Raw genomic sequence first — 19,918 nt, forward strand, 5'->3', positions numbered from 1 at the left:
AAGAAGTATGATCCAAGGGTTTTTAGTGAGCAGGTGACTGAAGTTTTGGATGAGAATAAAAAGTGATATGAGAAGTTAAGTGAGCCAAGGACAAAACTTTTGTAAATAAAAACATTAAAGGGAGAGCAAAAGAGAAGTCAGTGGAGGACTAAGGAAAATCCAGTGATGGAGGAGAACCAGAAAAGAGCTCCAGCAGAAGACAGGGTTGGAGATCATGGTCTATCAGTAGTAACATCTATCAGCCAGAGAGGCAAGTCAGATGAAGACAGAAAAGAGGGCACTGGATTTGGTAGCTAAGAGATCACTGGTAAACTTAAAGCAAAATTATAAATCAAAAGGGGAAAAAACATCTTACCTCAAGAAGAAAGTCTATTTTCTCTTTATTAGGTCTAAGAAATAGCTGGTTAAATTGAACACCAATCGCTCTACCTTCCAATATATCACGGACTGTGTTACAGGCACAGACTTTAAAACAGATTTCATCTAGAGCTTCATTTCTGTAGAATACAAAAGCAGATACACTAATTTTTTTTGATAAAAAGGAATATATTGCAAAACTAAAATCACAAGAATGAGCCATTTATTCTTGAGAGGTAAGATCTTACGATATTCAGGCACGTTAGTAAATACCTAAGTCATGGGAAGTTCTTGAATTTATCAAGGGACAATTTAGCTATACAGATTAGGTAACAGAATCAAATTCTGCTATGTAAATTTTTTTTCCCCAAGCACTTTTAAAATGGATTAGATGAACATTAAAGTGGCTCCTCTGGCCACGTTAACTTCCCATATACTAAAAAAAAGTGAAAGTATTGTGTCAGACATACAGGTAGTTTGGAGGGATGTTTTTGATAAATCTGAAATGCACACTTACCCTTTTATTCAAAAATCAAAAAGTAATTCACTTCCTTACCCCTGTTGAGCTTTCTGAAAGAGCTCTCTTAGGACTGACTGCCGGAACTGCACAGGTAAACTGAAGGTTAAATTGTCTTCAGCGAAAATCTTTGTTACCTCCTAGAACACAGACACAAAATTGCATCCATTTCAAAGATCATGAAAGAATCTTTCCAAAAAAAATTTTTTTAATAAAATTTAAAAAGTCTTTCTATAATAGAAATTACACAGTGAAGAAAATCATTAAAACATCTTGCTAGGAAAAAAAAAAAAAAATCTTGCTAGGAAAATCTTCTCTTTCTAAAATTTTAAAATTACATTAGATACAAATAGCACCCCCTCACCCTTTTTGAAAACTGAAGATCAAAAGGGAGAGGTGAGAGAAGAATCAATGAATAAGAAGTAATTCAGCTATGTTATTAGAGAGAAAGTTTTTAAATTCTTCTCATCCACTTTAAATATGGGTTCAGGGACTTCCCTGGCGGTCCAGCGGTTAAGATTCTGCACTTCCACTGCAGGGAGACTAAAATCCCACAGGCCGTGCAGTGCAGCCAAAAAAAAAAGGGGGGAGGGGTTCATACAACAAACTTTTTAAAACACTAAAATAATTAATTAAAAATAATTCATCTAAATATAACACGTTAAGAAACTATTCTAATCAATTTAAATGGTTTAAAATATATTATTTAGTGAATTACAGAAACACCCACATTATTAGAGTCTTTTTCTGTTCTTTATCAACTCTTTATCTCTTTATGAATGGAAGAGAGAAAGAAGGGGTGATAGTGTGGGGATTTCTGGAAACAGCTAAAGCTAATCAGCTCTACCACAAAAGCACTGACAAAAATGGTTTCAAAACTATAAAGCAACCACTGTTTCACCTCCATAGCAAAACATAAGCTACACAGGGGCAAGTAAGCCACTTCCTAAATGTGAGAAGACATATTTGTTACAACTGTTCAATAACTACTTCATCAGCACAAAACAAAAATATACAGTTAATACAAACAGAATCTTATTACCAAAAAACAAAAAAACAAAAAAAGGTAAACATGATTTCTAAGATACTCCTGCATACATAACTGAAGTGATAAATTTCAGAGTTGCAACAAAATTGCTCTTTCCCCCTTCCTAGCTACCCATTACACTACTTTCTGAGTGACACATTTTGGCACTTTATTGTATTCACAGTAATATGTGCCTATTTATGACTAATATTTCCAAGGTCTTGTTTGCACAGGTCTTACCATTCCAGGGACCTTCTTAAAGATTCTATATCTTATCATAATTGATCCCCACCCTCCATAAGCCTGTACTAGGAATACGTAACTGAAAGATCTCTAGTGTTTAATAACTTCATCTGTATCTGGAATCTATCTTCAAGAAAGTTTAATTTTCTTCCCTAGGGCAAAGCAGAATTTGCAAAAAAGAGGCCAGAGGGAGGGAGAGGAAGTACTTATCCCCTCTCTTCTATTTTCTCTGAAAAAAAATAAACTCTAGTTGAGAAGACTGAACTAAAAACCTAGGCTAAAAGTCCGTTTGGAGACACAAAACTAAAGGTATGCTATAGCTTTGTCATTTCATAATTTCTGTTTTGAATTAAATAACATGAAGGCACTGTTCACTTCCTAGAATGAAGGCTTTCCAAAAAAGGTTTTAAAAGTACAAATTCTAATTCCCAGTGATTTTCATTACAAAACTAAAGATATATACACAGAGGGTGCAATAAAAATCTCAACAGACTAATTTAAGCCCTTTTCATGATTAAAACTGAGATGATGACCAGACTCCCTGGCAAAATGGGCTATGTAATAGACTATCCAAACCTACCAAAACCGCTCTGCTCACGCTCTCCTTCAGTCTTAATGTTCGCAGTGGCTAATAAGGCAGGGTTACGAGGTCATACTTTCAGATCAGACACAAGACTTTAGGCTCCATAAAACTAAAAGTTCTCTACCTGTAATTTTAAAACTTAAAAGTTCTGCCTACAGAGTTTCTTATAGAATGTACTTAAAATGGGCAAATTCTATACCTTCAAGAAAGGATAATATCAATAATGAGTCAACATCTGTCCAGTGCTTTGCCTTAGAGTTTATAAACTATAACTTCTCATTTGATTCTCATAAGAAGCTTAATTATTAGAACTATTTTGCAGGTCAATCTGACAGTCTGGCTTGCCCTAAATGGCACAACTGTAAATGGTGGTGTCAGGATCTGAACTCAGTTGTCTGGCTTCCAGTGCTTTACCATTACACTATTGTATCCCCATCACACATCTTACCTGATAGTTGCCAGATCTCAAACAAATATGGACTTGACTATATGGAGTCAATTGTTGAGATGTACTATCAGAAGAAGGTACAAGAACATCACACGCTTGACAATAGCCAGCTAACCGCTTCTCATCTATGGTACAATGAAGAGATAATGAACCTATCTGTAAAGTAAGAGGTATATATCATTATCCATCAATGTAATAGAAACAATAGTCTAGCACCCATTTAGTGCATTTTAACAGTACAAGAAAATGCTAATGGAAAATTCAGGGCTGGAGGAACCATAAAAAGTTAAAAGGTTTAGAGCAGGGGTCAGCAAAATATTGCTCACAGGCCAAATCCAGCCCGTGGCTTGTTTTTATAGATTTCTTGACCTAAGAACAATTCTTAGGGTTGTAAAGGGGGGGGAAAAAAACCATAACAACAAATTAGACTATACCACAGAAACTGTATATGGCCCACAAAGCCTAAAGTATCTATTATTTAGCCCTTTACAAAAAAGTTTGCTGACTCCTGGTTTAGAGTTTTCAGGCCAACATAAAGGTAGACATTATTATTACTCTATGTAGGTATGAAAATTAAGACACTAACAAAGAGTGAACACTGTTAAAAACAAGCTTAAAATATTTTAAAATACATATACTTGCAGAGATTTAAAGGGGGACAGCAAAGAAAACTCAATCTTCACTCAACTGGAATAAACAGAAATGCTTCCACCAAAACAGAAAAAAATTTTTAAAAGACACACTTTTTTAAAAAATTAAAGTTTTAAACTACTATACCTGAAATGCCATAAAATTAGAAATCTGATGAGTGCCCCAGGCAAAGTAAAATGGGGATTCCCAATAAACTAAATCTCTAGTACATTTAATCAATGTCTCTGGTGAAGAAAGGAAAGATTGAAGTGGGAATTTTTCTGGGCACCAGGCATACAAAAACCTAGTTATATACTTTAAAATTCAGTTTTCTGAATCACAAAAAGAAAAATGCAAACAACAAACACATGAAAATGTTTACCCTACTAGGAACCAAGGAAATGCAAATTTTTAAAAGATATTCTAGATCACACATCAAATTAGCAATTAAAAAAAAATTCACTGCTGATTGGAGTGCCTTCGGAGAAATGTACCTAACAAGCAATTTGGCTTTACATATTATTACATCCTTTAAAAAATTAATGACCATTGACATGGTAATTCTACTTGCAGGAATTTAACCTGAAAGTATCTAAAGTCCAAACAAAAATTTATGCTTGGAGATATAAATTTTGCAACTTTATAATAAATAAAAAAAATAAACAATCTAAATGCCCAAACATTAGGAAAATAAAGTCACAGCACAACTATATAACAGAATAGAATACATTTAAAATATCTATTCAAATATTTAAGCAAGATACAAAATAGCATATTACAGCATGAGCTTAACTGTATAAAAACATAAAGAATAAAAACCGGAAAAAAAATAAGCTGAAACTACGAAAGGGGTATTACAGATTTTTTTTGATGTTTTCACTACTTTTTTGAACTACCAAATTTACAACAATGAACATTTACTGGGTTTTTTTTAATCATCAGAAAAATTAAAGCCGAAAAACATATAGATGTTTTCAAGGACTGAAAATCATATGCCTGTTATGATTGTATTTACCTCTGCAATTAGTTCTTTGGTTCTAAAGAATTTTTCTCTGGCATTTTCATAGGCAGCTGGATTTGTAGAGCCTTGCTGGAAGTATGCTGCACCCAAATCATAGCACACCTAAAATGGTAATGAATACCAGTTTGCTCAGTAATTTTTCATGAACTTAAGAGCTGACAAAACTCAAAGGCGTCTTCATCTCAGCAAAACACAGGAACATATACAGCAAAAAAGAAAAAACCATTTCAATGAGCAGTGAAACAATCCATGTTCTTAGTCACGAGCAACAGGAGTCAACTCTGACTGACTTAAGCAGAAAAGAGATTTACCCTCAGGATGTCAGGTGGCCTACAGAGTTATAGGGAAAGCCAAAGAATCAGGCTTGGAAAACAAACAGGGGAAGGGAAGCAAGCAGCCAGAACAAGAGCCAAAACTGATGCAGTGAAACACCACTGCAGCCATCTCAACACCGGACTCCACAGATCATGTCACCTGCAGCCACCAGCACTAGACACTGAAAGCAGCAGCTCCACTTCTGCCAGGGCTGCCCCTGGAAACTAGATTTTACTGTCACTGTTGCTGTTGGCTCACCATCACAAAAAGACAACTGGATTATCTACCCTCCCCACTTCACTGACTTACTAGCTAGCTCCTAACTCAGTCTAAACTAAATGTATCTGTGTGTCACACCTATGTGACATACTTGCCCTGGAACAGGATAAGGGGTAGAGAACGCTAGTGTCTGGAGTTTTCAGTTTTATTATAGGAAACAGGCTCTGCTTCCCATCAAGTCTCAGAAGGTAGGGGGTTCTTCTAACATAGAATATGGGGACAGCCACCAGGGTGTCTCTCCAAAAGGGATAGAAGGGGCAAATGTCTACTATCACAGAACTGGCCAGAATAAAATATTGAGGAATTTGAATTAATGACTATAAAATGATAATGCATTTCCAGTTGTCTTTTTCTAATAGAACCTGTATATTTTTCCAAGAACATTCATAAATTGATACCTAAATTTAATGAATGCAGAACTCAAAGACTGAGCTCAACTTGGCCATTTTATGAACAAGAACACTAAGGCCCAGAAAGTGACATCTCTGCTTAAAAGCATATAACCAAACACTGGCAGAGCCCAGACTTGAAGCCAGATCTCTAGGTTCCTAATACTCTATCTCAAATTTACTCTACACAAGGCTGACTGATCTGTCTTCTCAATATGACTTTCTTAAGAAGCCTTCAAATTATTCCCCCAGGTAAGAGAAAGTTCAAACCCCAAGGCCTGATCTTCAAGGATCTCAGAATCTGGACTAATTTCTCTCTCCAAACCTCTCTATTCTCCTCTATTTCAATCACACCAGTTTTCTCAATTCCCCATTCACATCAGATCTACAAATGAACTTCATTCCACACCCCGTATTTCCATTTACACCAAACCAACCTTAGCCAACAGATACTCATTCCCCCTCTGAACTCCTAAGCTGTAATAGTCTCTGGTACTCATGACTGAACTACTCTTTACTGATATGCATTATAGATACTGTTCTGCCCTATTCAACAAATCCAGATTAATTCTTCTCAGCCTCCAGAATTCTGCTTTGCACTATTTAATCCACATTTAATGTTGGGCTGATTTTCATTCTAGAGCGCTTCCTTCCATCTAGGGTAAAAGAGTGTTAAAGCAATTTTTAAGAATAGTATGTGTGTGTATACATAAGAGAAAGATTTAAACACACATAAACACACATACATATGCATACATATTACAGTTACATATAATTCCCCTTTCCAGGCAGAGTACAAGATACCAAAAAGATACTTCCAAGTATAATTATACTGACTAGCCATTAAAACGAGTTTAAATTCTATAGTTAAGAGGTGGTCAATAGGTTAAAACAAACAAAAAAGCAAATCTGATAATGAAGCTGCCCTGAAGGACAGTAATACTTTTGGTTTAACTAAGGAAAAATTTAAGAGTCTTCTTTTGAGTCAGGTAAATTTTAGTAACATAAAGACTGCAAATGCACTTTAAACATTAACATGTCAGGAAATGAGTATTAGTACTAATTTGCTATTCAAAAAACAGAAATTATGGCTCAGCTATGTAATTAAAAGAATATTTGATAGGGTTTACCTTGCACATTTATGTAAGAGTTCTGTTTTTTCAGGTCATATCGTCCACTACATTGTGAAAATCAGACATGTTACCAAGACTTTAAACAGACTCAGTGAGTGTAAGATATGACAGTACCAGAAACCTCCTACATGGAAGTTTCATTGACCATTTAAAGTGGTTACCAACTGTCACTGCCTCTTGACTCCTACTCCTACTGTACAAGACTCCATCTTAACAAGTCTTGAAAAGGGATTATTTTCAACTCCAGAACCAGCTAATCTGAAAAGGTACCTCCAAACCCTTTAAAGTCAGAGCTACTTCTGCCCTTTCAAGATTGGGAAATAGTGATTAAAGAAGTCATGCCAACTCACACAATGAACATAGAATGTAAAAAGAACACAGAAAGTAAAAGGCTAGTGGCCCTCTCTAGGCAATCATCAAATATTTTAAAATTTTTATTATATTCAAGACTCTGTGCTAGAAAGTGAGAAAGAGGCAAATATATTAAAAAAAGAGACCTCAAAGAGTTTACAATCCAGCAGGGAAAAAGAAGACATCAATACAAAAAATATCTAACAACAAACAACAGCTGAAAGCAACAAAGGAACTACAGCACAGAGTTACAGAAAGCAGGCAACCTTAAGATCTTGGAAAAACTAGGTGTTTCTCTAGTACCCCACATTTTTCAAAGTTTAGCACAATATTAGTTTTGTTTTTTTGGTATGATTAGATTTCTAATAATATTGAATGAACTGTAAATTAGTTACATACTCACTGCATTGTCAGTCTCCTAAATACAACTGGGAAACCACTTCAGAGACAAAAGATCAAATGAAATTTTCCTTCCATTTCTTTTAGAAAAATTTCAAGTGAGGTCTTATAAAATTCACAAATTAAATACCATGCAAAGTCTTAATAGCATCTGAAGTCAAAATCAAAGGGACAAGGGCAGAAATAAATTCTAATTAAAAATAAGATTTTCCAAAAATTTGCCATGCATTGATTAAATACTGAAATAAATACCTGGCACTGCATCTCCTCGGTTTTGATTTTCAATCCAACAGTGGAACTCTCAGTCTCTCCATTTACCACGCCTGGCTCCATGGCCAATAAATCTAGAGTTCTCATCGTGTGGACATAAAGATCCTTGTTTAACTTAAGGGCTGCCTCTAGTACCAAGATAGAATCAGAAGCTTGTTCTTTTAGCTACAAAAGATCAATAAACAAATTATCAAAATACAAAAATGGCAGCACTGGACTATATTAACCAAAAAATATTTACAGGATACTTAGTAGCTTAGCGTATTAATCTATTTTTAAAATGTTTCTAACATAGCAGGAGTGCAATTATATTTGTTAAAATTATCTTAAAAAAAAAAAAAAAAGGGACTTCCCTGGTGGTCCAGTGGCTAAGACTCCACGCTCCCAATGCAGGGGGCCCGGGTTCGATCCCTGGTCAGGGAACTACAGCCCATGTGCCACAACTAAGAGTTCGCATACTGCAACTAAAGATCCTGCATGCCACAACTAAAAGATCCTGCACACGGGGGGCTTCCCTGGTGGCACAGTGGTTAAGAATCCACCTGCCAATGCAGGGCCCATGGGTTCAAGCCCTGGTCCAGGAAGATCCCACATGCCGCGGAGCAACTAAGCCCGTGTGTCACGAAGATCCCACATGCCGCGGAGCAACTAAGCCCGTGTGTCACAACTACTGAGCCTGCGCTCTGGAGCCTACGAGCCACAACTACTGAGCCCACGTGCCACAACTACTGAAGCCCGCAGGCCTAGAGCCCGTGCTCTGCCACAATAGAAGCCACCGCAACGAGAAGCCTGCGCACCACAACGAAGAGTAGCCCCCGCTCGCCGCAATTAGAGGAAGCCCGCGCGCAGCAACAAAGACCCAATGCAGGGGCTTCCCTGGTGGCGCAGTGGTTGAGAATCTGCCTGCCAATGCAGGGGACACGGGTTCAAGCCCTGGTCTGGGAAGATCCCACATGCCGCAGAGCAACTAGGCCCGTGAGCCACAATTGCTGAGCCTGCGCGTCTGGAGCCTGTGCTCCGCAACAAGAGAGGCCGCGATAATGAGAGGCCCGCGCACTGCGATGAAGATTGGCCCCCACTTGCCGCAACTGGAGAGAGCCCTCGCACAGAAACGAAGACCCAACACAGCCATAAATAAATAAATAAATAAATAAAAAATTAAAAAAAAAAAAAAAAAAAAAAAAAAAAGACCCAATGCAGCCAAAATTAAATAAATAAATAAATAAATAAAAATTTTTTAAAAAAGAATAAAAAAAAAAAAAAGATCCAGCACATGACAACGAAGATCCCAAGTGCCACAACTAAGACCCAGTGCAGCCAAATAAATAAATAAAATTTTTTTTTTAAATGAAACAGTAGCTTCCTATTGTGAAATTAGAAAACACATATTGGAAAAGATTGATGTCTTTCTTCTATAAAACAGTTAATAATGAAAAATGTTTTAAAGATTTGCACAGTTCCACTGATTTATTCAAGAAATGTTTTGTAGGCTTCAATGTGCCAGCCATTTTTAGTAGGCATTAGATAATAATAATAAACTGATGCAGGTTTTTTGCTTCTACATTAAAAATACATTATCTGTTGTATACAGATACAGACTGTCTCTTATCTTCCTTCTCCTCTCCCAGCCCCTGCACTTTAGTTGTTATCTCTGGCACACTGTAGGTGTTAAATAAAGAATTACAGAGATCATTTTTAAATTATGGGAACTACCGTGTTTCTACTTTTATACTGACTAGAGCAATTAAAAAATAACTGTATTTTTCTGACTACATAAGTAGTTTTAGGGAATTCCTTGGCAGTCCAGTGGTTAGGACTCGGCACTTTCACTCTCAGGACCCGGGTTCAATCCCTGGTTGGGGAACTAAGATGCCGAGAGCTGTGCGGCGCAGCCAATAAAAATAAATTAAAAAAAATTTTTTTTAATTTAAAAAATAAAATTTAAAAAAAAATAAAAATAAATAAATAAATAAATAAAATTTTAAAATATAATGCATGTTTATTGTAGAATTTGGGGAGAACATAAAAGAATATAAACATATCACCTGTAAGAGTGATTTCTCACATCTGCTGAAGTACTGTGAAATATGTGACAACAGAATTGGTGGTAAAGCACTCTCATTAACATTAAAAACATGTACAGGGACTTCCCTGGTGGCGCAGTGGTTAAGAATCTGCCTGCCAATGCAGGGGACACGGGTTCGAGCCCTGGCCTGGGAAGATCCCACGTGCCACAGAGCAACTAAGCCCGTGTGTCACAACTACTGAGCCTGCGCCCTAGAGCCCGCAAGCCACCACTACTGAAGCCCGTGCGCCTAGACCCCGTGCTCTGCAACAAAGAGAAGCCACCACAATAAGAAACCCGCGCACCGCGATGGAGAGAAGCCCCTGCTCACCGCAACTAGAGAGAGCCCGGGCACAGCAACAAACACCCAGCGCAGCCAAAATTAATTAATTAATTAATTTTTTTTTTTAAATGTACTATTTAGAATATTACCAAACTATGTTCTAACAAGTAAAAATCTAAATGCCATTGCATCTAGACCTTGCCAACTCTTATATACCTAAGATTAGAAGAAGCTCCTACACATGCTCTAAATATGTCCCAGAAAGGTTAGAGTGTAACTGATGCCAGTACTCACCACTTTCAAAATATTTTCTGTTAGCTCTTTCTCCTGTTGCATCTGATTCATACTACAAGAGAAATGATCGAAGAGTATCAAACATTACTTGAAAGACTGAAAATTCACAGCTTAAAGATCATTCTTGAAAGTGAGGTTGAATTTATATAAAAATGTTTTTAATGCTATTTCTTTTCATGCTTAAAAAACAAACAAAAACTCAATGCTGATGCTCCTTTACCATTATTTTCTCATCTGCTTTGTATTACAAAAAAACTCTCAATTTTTTTTTTTTTTTACTTCTTCATTTACTCATTTCCTCAAACAGTTTTTTGGTGTTTAAAAAGTAACAAAAGATAAGCATCTGCATGGTGATATAGACATGCAAACAAACAAAAATATAACACAAATGCTAAGCATCAAAACATTACCCAGAAAATGATTTTCTAATAATGATATATATACTTTTTAATTTATTTTTATTTTTGGCTGCACTGGGTCTTCGTTGCTGCGCGTGGGCTTTTCATTGAGGTGGCTTCTCTTGTTGCGGAGCACAGGATTCTAGGCCCACGGGCTTCAGTAGTTGTGGCTCGCAGGCTCTAGAGCGCAGGCTCAGTAGTTGTGGCACATGGGCTTAGTTGCTCCACGACATGTGGGATCTTCCTGGACCAGAGCTCAAACCCGTGTCCCCAGCATTGGCAGGCGGATTCTTAACCGCTGCGCCACCAGGGTCCCTCTACTAATGATATTTTTAGGTGATATTTGTAGGTAGCATTAGAAAATAATGTTGCCTAGAAATAATGATTTCTTCCATTTATTCATTTACTTATCAGATATTTCTTAGGCATTTAAAATGTGCTAGGAATGCTGCTAAACTCTTCAGATGAACTAATGATTAAGACATTAAGGATAAACAAACCCTCAGTTTAAGAATAAAACTTACTAATAGCAAAAGCTCATTTGTATCAAGTTAGAAACTATACTCTCTTCCTCCAAATTTGGGTAAGTTGCTATCTGGAACTTAAGAACTAGGTTTAAAACTCTGGATATGATCAAACTATGGTAATTAACTTTTGCACTCTAAATTAAAATAATTTCCAGCATACAAAACAAATATATCTCCTTCAAGTAAATTTAATTAAATGAAAACAATCTTAATACTTGGAAGCAGGTCAGCTAATGTTAAGATGAAAGGCACAATTTACAAAGTGCTCCCCTTCTTTTTCAGAGCACTCTACTCTAGATATCCAAAGCACTATCTGAATCTCTCACCCTTCTAACTCCTCCAAACCCACCTTTATGCAGGCCTTCTGCCCTCCAATTTCTGCTCTACTCGCTTCTGTACCAGGAGTTATTAAAAACTTACAAAATTAAAAAAAAATTCTGATGAAAAAAGTGCCAAGTAAGGGTCTTATTGGCCAACTTACACACTTAACTGAGGAGGTCCAGGTTTTGCTTGTTTGACAGGAAAACTACTTTGAACAATTGTCCTAATTGCCCTGTAAAAAAGACCAAAAAACCAAAATTTAACACACTATAAATAACACTTCAAGTATTTTTTCAAGTACTCCTTAGAAGACTTAAAAACTATCTGAAATTCTAATTGATATATAATAAAAACTTTGTAAGTCATCCACATCTTTATCAGAATTCTTTTCATCTATGCAGTCATAAATTTTCTCCACCAACAGATTCACTGTTCCCAAGATCCTCTGAGAGATCCCTAGAGTAGAAGGGGTAACTTAAAAGCATATTCCTGAAAGTCAGAGTGCAATTAAAGAGAGGCTGCCCAACACATTTCAGGTTTATGAAAACATTTACCATCTATTGTAGAGAAGTATAGCCATGGCAGTGGTTGGAGGTAAAGTGGCCAGATCCATGTCTACGTGCTTTGTTCCAGGAGGGACTTTACTGATGCACAGCAGTTCATTTAGTAACATATTCAATACTGGAACAGACAAACTTAAAAAGGAAGAATCAAAAGATATATAAGCTGTGTAAGCACAAAATGCACAATTCAGTATTTTCACTAAAAATAATTACACTGCTAAAGGAGTAAATCTACAGGACCATTTTATTAACCTGTCTCAACAACTTATATGAAAATATACCTATCAAATTCAAAAAGACTGTTTAAGCTTTCATTATGAAAACAATTGAAACATATACAAAAGTAGACAGAATAATATAATATGGCCCAATGTGCCCATCATCCAGCTTCAACAATTATCAACTGATGGCCAATCTTGTTTCATCTCCACTCCACCCACTTCCCTCCTTTCCATATTATTGTGAAGCAAATTCCCAATATTAAATCATTTTTTCCACAAGTATTTCAGAATCTATCTCCAAAAAATTACCTCCTAACATAATGACAGTGTAAATTTCACATCTAAAAAAATTTTAATTGCTTACCATCAAATAGCCAATCAATGCTCAATTTTCCAAGTGTAACACATACATCATATTTTTTTGTACACATTGCTACCTGCTGATATGCCTCAAATCTATTAATGGATAAGTTTCCCCCTAGATTAAAGAATAAAACTTTTTTTTTAATTCTAATTTTAATGCTATAGAAGATATGGTGAAAAAACAATGTTTAAATACTACTAGTGTGAGTATAAACTAATACAACTCCCTTGGAATGCAATCTGGTAATATGCATCATGTGCTTTAAAAATGTTTATACCACTTGACCAAGCAATTTAACAATCTATACTAAGGCCGTAACTCGAAATTCAGATAAAGTTTACGGACATAGACATTTAAGGCTCTGTCATTTATAAAAGTGAAAAACTAGAGAAAACTGTCAATAGAGGAACAGTTAATAAATTATCTATACAATGGAATAAACTCCAAAAAACAAAATGGGAAAATGCTCATGATATCCTGCTATGTGAAATAAAACAAATCAATACAGTATATAAGGTATGCTCACAACTTTGTTTAAAAATAAAGGGAGAAAAACAACAAAAATCACACAAAAATGTTAAAAATACTACTCTTCCCTCCTCTATTATGTCCTATTTTCTGAATTTTCCCAAATGTTCTATAAGGTATTTCTTTTTAAATTGTGAGAAGGGCATGAAAACAAATCATTTTATAACTACGCCTTTGAAATTATTTATTTGTAAACAAATAACCACTGATTCTAATAAGACAGCTTAATGGTTTGGGAGATAGTGATTGATTTATGCCCAGTAAAATTAACTTATTCAATAGGGAATCATCCATAACATTATGTACCATCCATCATTAATTTTTATTCATTTTCTTCAGATATGTAAAAGTAAACTGAACATTTAAAACTGTTTAGGCGTGGATTTTCTCTACTTATCACATCAAAAAAAAGAACAATAATAAAATGGCTCATTATTGATAACACCAAGTTTATACTTTAAAAGGTTATTTAAATTCATCTAATAGTCAAATATTTTCTTACACCTTTTGAAAACTACTTGCATATTTTACCAAGAATGCAGAGAAAAATAATTTTCATTTTAAGGGCCAATATTATAAGAACACATATTGAAATAAACCAAGATATCTAACAGTACTAAAAATAAATTCATTTAAATCTTGTATACCTTTTCTCTAATACGTCTAAGTCCCACTTCAAATGTGCAGCAACTTTAAGAGCAAGAAGCTTTAAAATACGATTTCTCTTGTTATCAGGTGGAGGTTGAACTTGGTTCTGTTCATTAACTGAAGGTTTAGAAGCCTGTTCCAAAAACTGGACTATAAGTTGAACTGGTGCAGGATCTAGGATTTAAAAGAAAATAATTCTTGAACTTAAGTTCTAATTATGAAGATCCAAAGGATTCACTGTATTAGTTTTTGACCACAAAGGAATCCAAACAGGCCAACAGGCACATGAAAAGATGCTCCATATCGCTATTAGAGAAATGCAAATCAAAACTACAATGAGGGGCTTCCCTGGTGGCGCAGTGGTTGAGAATCTGCCTGCCAATGCAGGGTACACGGGTTCGAGCCCTGGTCTGGGAAGATCCCACATGCTGCGGAGCAACTGGCCCCGTGAGCCACAACTACTGAGCCTGCGCGTCTGGAGCCTGTTCGCAACAAGAGAGGCCGCGATAGTGAGAGGCCCACGCACCGCGATGAAGAGTGGCCCCCGCTCACCGCAACTAGAGAAAGCCCTCGCACAGAAACGAAGACCGAACACAGCAAAAATAAATAAATTTATAAAAAAAAAAAACAAAAAGAAAAACAAAAAAAAACTACAATGAGGTATCACCTCACACCAGTCAGAATGGCCATCACCAAAACGTCTACAAATAATAAATGCTGGAGAGGGTGTGGAAAGAAGGGAACCCTCCTACATGATTGACAGGAATGTAAACTGGTGCAGCCACTATGGAAAACAGTATGGAGGTTCCTTAAAAAATTAAAAATAGAGTTACTAAATGACCCAGCAATCCCACTCCTGGGCACATATCCGGAAAAGACGAAAACTCTAATTTGAAACAATACATGCACCCCTAAGTTCATAGCAGCACTATTCACAATAGCCAAGACATGGAAACAACCTAAGTGTCCACTGACAGATGAATGGATAAAGAAGATGTGGTACATACATACATTGGAATATTACTCAGCCATAAAAAAGAATGAAATTATGCCACTGCAGCAACATGGATGGACCTAGGGATTATCATACTAAGAAAAGTAAGTCAGACAAAGAAAGACAAATGTCATATGACATCACTTTATGTGGAATCTAAAAAAGTGATACAAATGAACTTATTTACAAAACAGAAATTGACTCACAAAGAAAACAAATTTATGGTTACCAAATGGGAAAGGGGGGAGGAATAAATTAGGAATTTGGGATTGACAGATACATATAAAATAAACAAGGACCTACTGTATAGCACAGGGAACTATATTCAATATCTTATAATAACCTATAATGGAAAAGTATCTGAAAAGGAATATATATATATGTATCTTAATCACTTTGCTGTACACCTGAAACATTGTACATCAACTATACTTCAATTAAAAAGAAAGTTAAAAAAAAAATCCAAACAGTTGTGTAGTTAGAATAACTAAGGATTATGATTTATAAGAAGTGTGCCTGGGGATTAAAGGGAAAGATCAGGAAGGGTGTAAGGAAGAAAAGATAACAGATTCCTGCAGAAGAAAGCACTTTACAGGGAAGAACATAATGGTTATAAGATTTCCAGTTCAGCAAACAACGAATGTCAATTAGAGGAGAGATGTCATCTTTAGAATCACTGTTTTAACGCTTAATTAGTGGGACCTGCATCAAGTTACCTCTGCACCTGTTTCTGTCATGCAAAATAGAGGATAATGCCACCTACCTCACAGGATTACTATGAAGACCGATTAAATGAGATAACAGATACGAAGCATTAAGCACAGTGACTGGCACGCAGAAACACTCAACAAACGTTAGTCAAAAGCAATGAATTAAAAGAACATAATATAATATAGGTGGTAAAACTGCCCAAGTGAAGTACTCTAACTTCTCGCACAGCAGTCTCCACAAGGAGACTAAGGCCAGGCTATTAGACTGAACAAGCCACATCTGGATTCAAACTTAATCAGCAAAATATCATCCAAGGAACTTAACGTTTTCATGCCAGTACCTCTTTCCAGAAATGCCTGGGGTTTTCCACCTTCCCTGAGAGCACTCATTAACTGGGATATTAATCATGATCATCATTATACAATAACCATCTGGCAACTGTAGTTTTTTTCTGCTTTCAAAGATTTCCTCATTTTGATTTACAGCCTAACTTTGAAATATATAATTAAGAGTCGGTAAAGTCTCCTCGTTGAGGAATAAAACAGTTAAATAGGAACCTAAGATAGTTAACTAATTAGTGTCAGGATCAGCCCCCGAACAGCTGATTTCTCTCCCCATCTCCCCAAACTGTGCGGGGTTCTGTCAAGAGGAGGGTTCGAGCCAGCCTCCCCAAACCAAATACTCTCACAAGGCCATCTCGCAGGTGTTAAAACCCCGAACAGTAAAAAGGGGGTGGATGCGGAAGCGCCTTTGTTTTGCGCCTTTCTTTGGCCTCCCACAGCAGTGCCCTCGCACTGGTGTGTTTAATACTTAGCCGGGGGCCTCGCCAGAGCTCGGCTCCGGTCCCCGCCTCCCGAGCCGCAGGTTCGTGGCCGAGAAGGCGTGGGATGGTGAAAGACGGGAGGGCAGCGCCGGTGGCCGGGTCCCGCTCCACTCGAGCTGCAGGCGCCGCGCTTACCCGGGCAGGGCTTGCGCAGATGTTTCTCCAACAGCGACTCCTCCAGCAGGAACTCGAACCAGCAGGTCTGCGGCGGGGTGCAGGGCCGGCTGGAGGTGGCCGCCTCCCGGTCCGCCGCCTCCGCGCTCATCCTGCCCCCGCCGCCGCTACCCCCCGGGACGTTTCCCGGCTCCAACCTGACACTCGGACGCGGGCCCTGGGCCTGTGATCTGCAGAACCCCTGGGACCTAGGACGCACTCAGAACGTCCCGGAAACCCACACAGTTCAAAATGGCTGCGCGGCCCAGCCAGAGCTGGGTATCCTGGATCCGCCTCCCGGCGCCACCGCCGCGCCTCCAAGCCAATCGTTATTTGAGTTGGAGAAAGAGGGCGGGACCTATCCTCAGGCCACGCCTCCTCCCAGTTGCCTTGGGAGACGGCTTGCGGGTAAGCTGGGTCGCAGGTTGGTTTTCCCGGTTCCCTGGGAGTTTCTCAGCGAGCAAATGAAACAGGCTCATCAATAGGCCTCACTGTCTTCGTAAAAGGCAGTGAGCACTACAGGTTCAAACTGTGATCTACAGGTTCAAACTGTGATCTAGGCAAGGTTTGTTTCGGTGCTTTCAATTTTCCCACTTCCATTTCTGAGATTTCCTACTACCTAGGTCCTCTCGGTGGATGTGCCCTCGTGTCTTGGGCGCCAGCGTCTCCGCCCCCTTTCCGAGACAGCTGATGGCCCACGTGAGATTTAGCTTTTCTGCTGCTTCTCAGGACTAGCTCTCAGTGTTTAGCGCCTAATTAACTCTCTTGATATCCCGGCTAGAGTTACTAAGCCCATTTTACATTTACCTTCATTCTGTAATGTTCTTGTGTTTTTTATTAACGAAGTTGAAAAAAGTGTATTCATAGATCGTGCACACGATCTATATTGAGTGCAAACTAACCTCTCTGAACCTTAGTTTTCATATTTGTAAATCAGGAATTATAATAGTGCCTAATCTTAGGGTTGATAAGAGAATGAAAGGCAGAACTTGATAATACAGGTAAGCTTTTTAAACAAGGCCTGACATCTAGAAACATGGGCAAATGTTAGCAAATATCATATAGTGCTTTCTTCATATACATGATTCTAGTTTTCTCCTATAAACGACCCTGTTACACATGTTTTAACCAATGAAAACACTGAAGTTCCAGAGTTATCATTTGCCCAAGGTTTCCCAACAAACAAGGGGTGGAGCCAGAGCTTTGGTGATCTTTCCACTGTACTCAGGCTGCTTCCAACGTTCGATAGAGAGGATAAGACTGACGGCTTATGGTCTTTTCCAGAATGAAATGGTAGAGCTTTGAAAAGTTTTAGGAAAAATAAATGGAAGTAGCTCCTCCATACGTGAAAGTAAATCAGTGCTTCAGTGGCAACCATTGCCTTGTTCTCTTGCTGTGCAATCCTCTTTCTGGATTCTGCCCTGCCTCTCTCCCACTCTTTCATTTTGGTGCTTCCTGGGGTCCTGGTATTAGTCCTCTTATCACTGTAAAAACCATCCCTGCATCACTCCCCCCACTCCTGAAACTCTATCCTAGGCTCTAAAGAACACAGCTTGGAAATCATGTATTAGAGTAATAAAATCATGAGGACCTAAATTAACAAAATATCAATAGGAAGACAGTCTCTTCAGCAAGTGGTGTTGGAAAAGTTGGCCAGCCGCATATAAATCAAAGAAGTTTGAACACACCCTCACACCATACACAAAAGTAAACTCAAAATGGCATAAAGACTTAAAGACGCCATAAAACTCCTAGAAGAGAACATAGGCAAAGCATTCTCTGACATAAATCGTACCAATATTTTCTTAGGTCAGTCTCCCAAGGCAATAGAAATAAAAGCAAAAATAAACAAATGGGACCTAATCAAACTTACAAGCTTTTGCACAGCAAAGGAAACCATAAGCAAAATGAAAAGATAATCTACAGACTGGGAGAAAATATTTGCAAATGATGCGACCAACAAAGGCTTAATTTCCAAAATACACAAATAGCTAATACAATTCAATAACAAAAAAACAAACAACCCAATTGAAAAATGGGCAGAAGACCTAAATAGACATTCTCCAAAGAAGACATACAGATGGCCAATAGGCACATGAAAAGATGCTCATCTTTGCTAATTATTAGAGAAATGCAAATCAAAACTACAATAAGGTACCACCTCACACCAGTCAGAATGGCCATCATTAAAAAGTCTACAAATAATAAATGCTGGAGAGAGTGTAAAGAAAAGGGAACCCTCTTACACTCTTGGTAGGAATGTAAATTGGTGCAGCCACTATGGAAAACAGTATAGAGGTTCCTCAAAAAGCTAGCAATAGAGTTGAACTATGATCCAGCGATTCCACTCCTGGGCATATACCCAGATAAAACTATAATTTGAAAAGATGCATGCACCCCTGTGTTCATAGCAGCACTATTTACGATAGCCAAGACATGGAAACAACCTAAATGTCCATCAAAAGATGAATGGATAAGGAAGATGTGGTAGGGACTTCCCTGGTGGTGCAGTGGTTAAGAATCCGCCTGCCAATACAGGGGACATGGGTTCAAGCCCTGGTCCGGGAAGATCCCACATGCCGCGGAGCAACTAAGCCCATGCGCCACAACTACTGAGCCTGCGCTCTAGAGCCTACGAACCACAACTACTGAGCCCACACGCCACAACTACTGAGCCCACGCACCACAACTACTGAAGCCCTTGTGCCCAGAGCCCGTGCTCCGCAACAAGAGAAGCCACTGCAATGAGAAGCCCACGCACTGCAACGAAGAGTAGCCCCCGCTCGCCGCAACTAAAGAAAGCCAATGCACAGCAATGAAGACCCAGTGCAACCAAAAATAAAAAGATAAATAAATAAATTTATAAAATGCACTGAATTTATAGAAAGATTTGAGAAGAATTGACATCTTGAGTCTTTCAATCCATAAATATGGCATATTTTTCCATTTATTTAAGTCTTCTTTAGTATCTCTCAGCAATGACTTGTAGTTTTTCAGTACAGAGATCTTTCACATCTTCCTTTAAATTTATTTAAATTCCTTCACAATTTATTTAAATTTTAT

At 37.8% G+C, this 19,918-nt stretch overlaps 1 protein-coding gene across 1 annotated transcript in view; it reads right to left on the reverse strand.

The window, feature by feature from the left end:
• The window catches only part of INTS8 (integrator complex subunit 8), a 46,968-nt gene extending 29,862 nt beyond the window's left edge, over positions 1-17,106 (reverse strand). Inside the window, exons 1-10 of the mRNA XM_036830337.1 lie at positions 16,838-17,106; positions 14,174-14,348; positions 12,405-12,545; positions 12,011-12,082; positions 10,605-10,656; positions 7,945-8,127; positions 4,821-4,928; positions 3,176-3,331; positions 914-1,014; positions 356-497 (exon numbers count right to left, since the gene is read on the reverse strand). Of these exons, the coding sequence (XP_036686232.1) occupies positions 356-497; positions 914-1,014; positions 3,176-3,331; positions 4,821-4,928; positions 7,945-8,127; positions 10,605-10,656; positions 12,011-12,082; positions 12,405-12,545; positions 14,174-14,348; positions 16,838-16,967 (1,260 nt within the window). The 5' untranslated portion in view covers positions 16,968-17,106. The remainder of the gene's footprint in view (positions 1-355; positions 498-913; positions 1,015-3,175; positions 3,332-4,820; positions 4,929-7,944; positions 8,128-10,604; positions 10,657-12,010; positions 12,083-12,404; positions 12,546-14,173; positions 14,349-16,837) is intronic.
• Positions 17,107-19,918: the final 2,812 nt, after the last annotated feature.

Source organism: Balaenoptera musculus, chromosome 17 (genome assembly GCF_009873245.2).
Source record: "Balaenoptera musculus isolate JJ_BM4_2016_0621 chromosome 17, mBalMus1.pri.v3, whole genome shotgun sequence".
Taxonomy (NCBI): domain Eukaryota; kingdom Metazoa; phylum Chordata; class Mammalia; order Artiodactyla; family Balaenopteridae; genus Balaenoptera; species Balaenoptera musculus.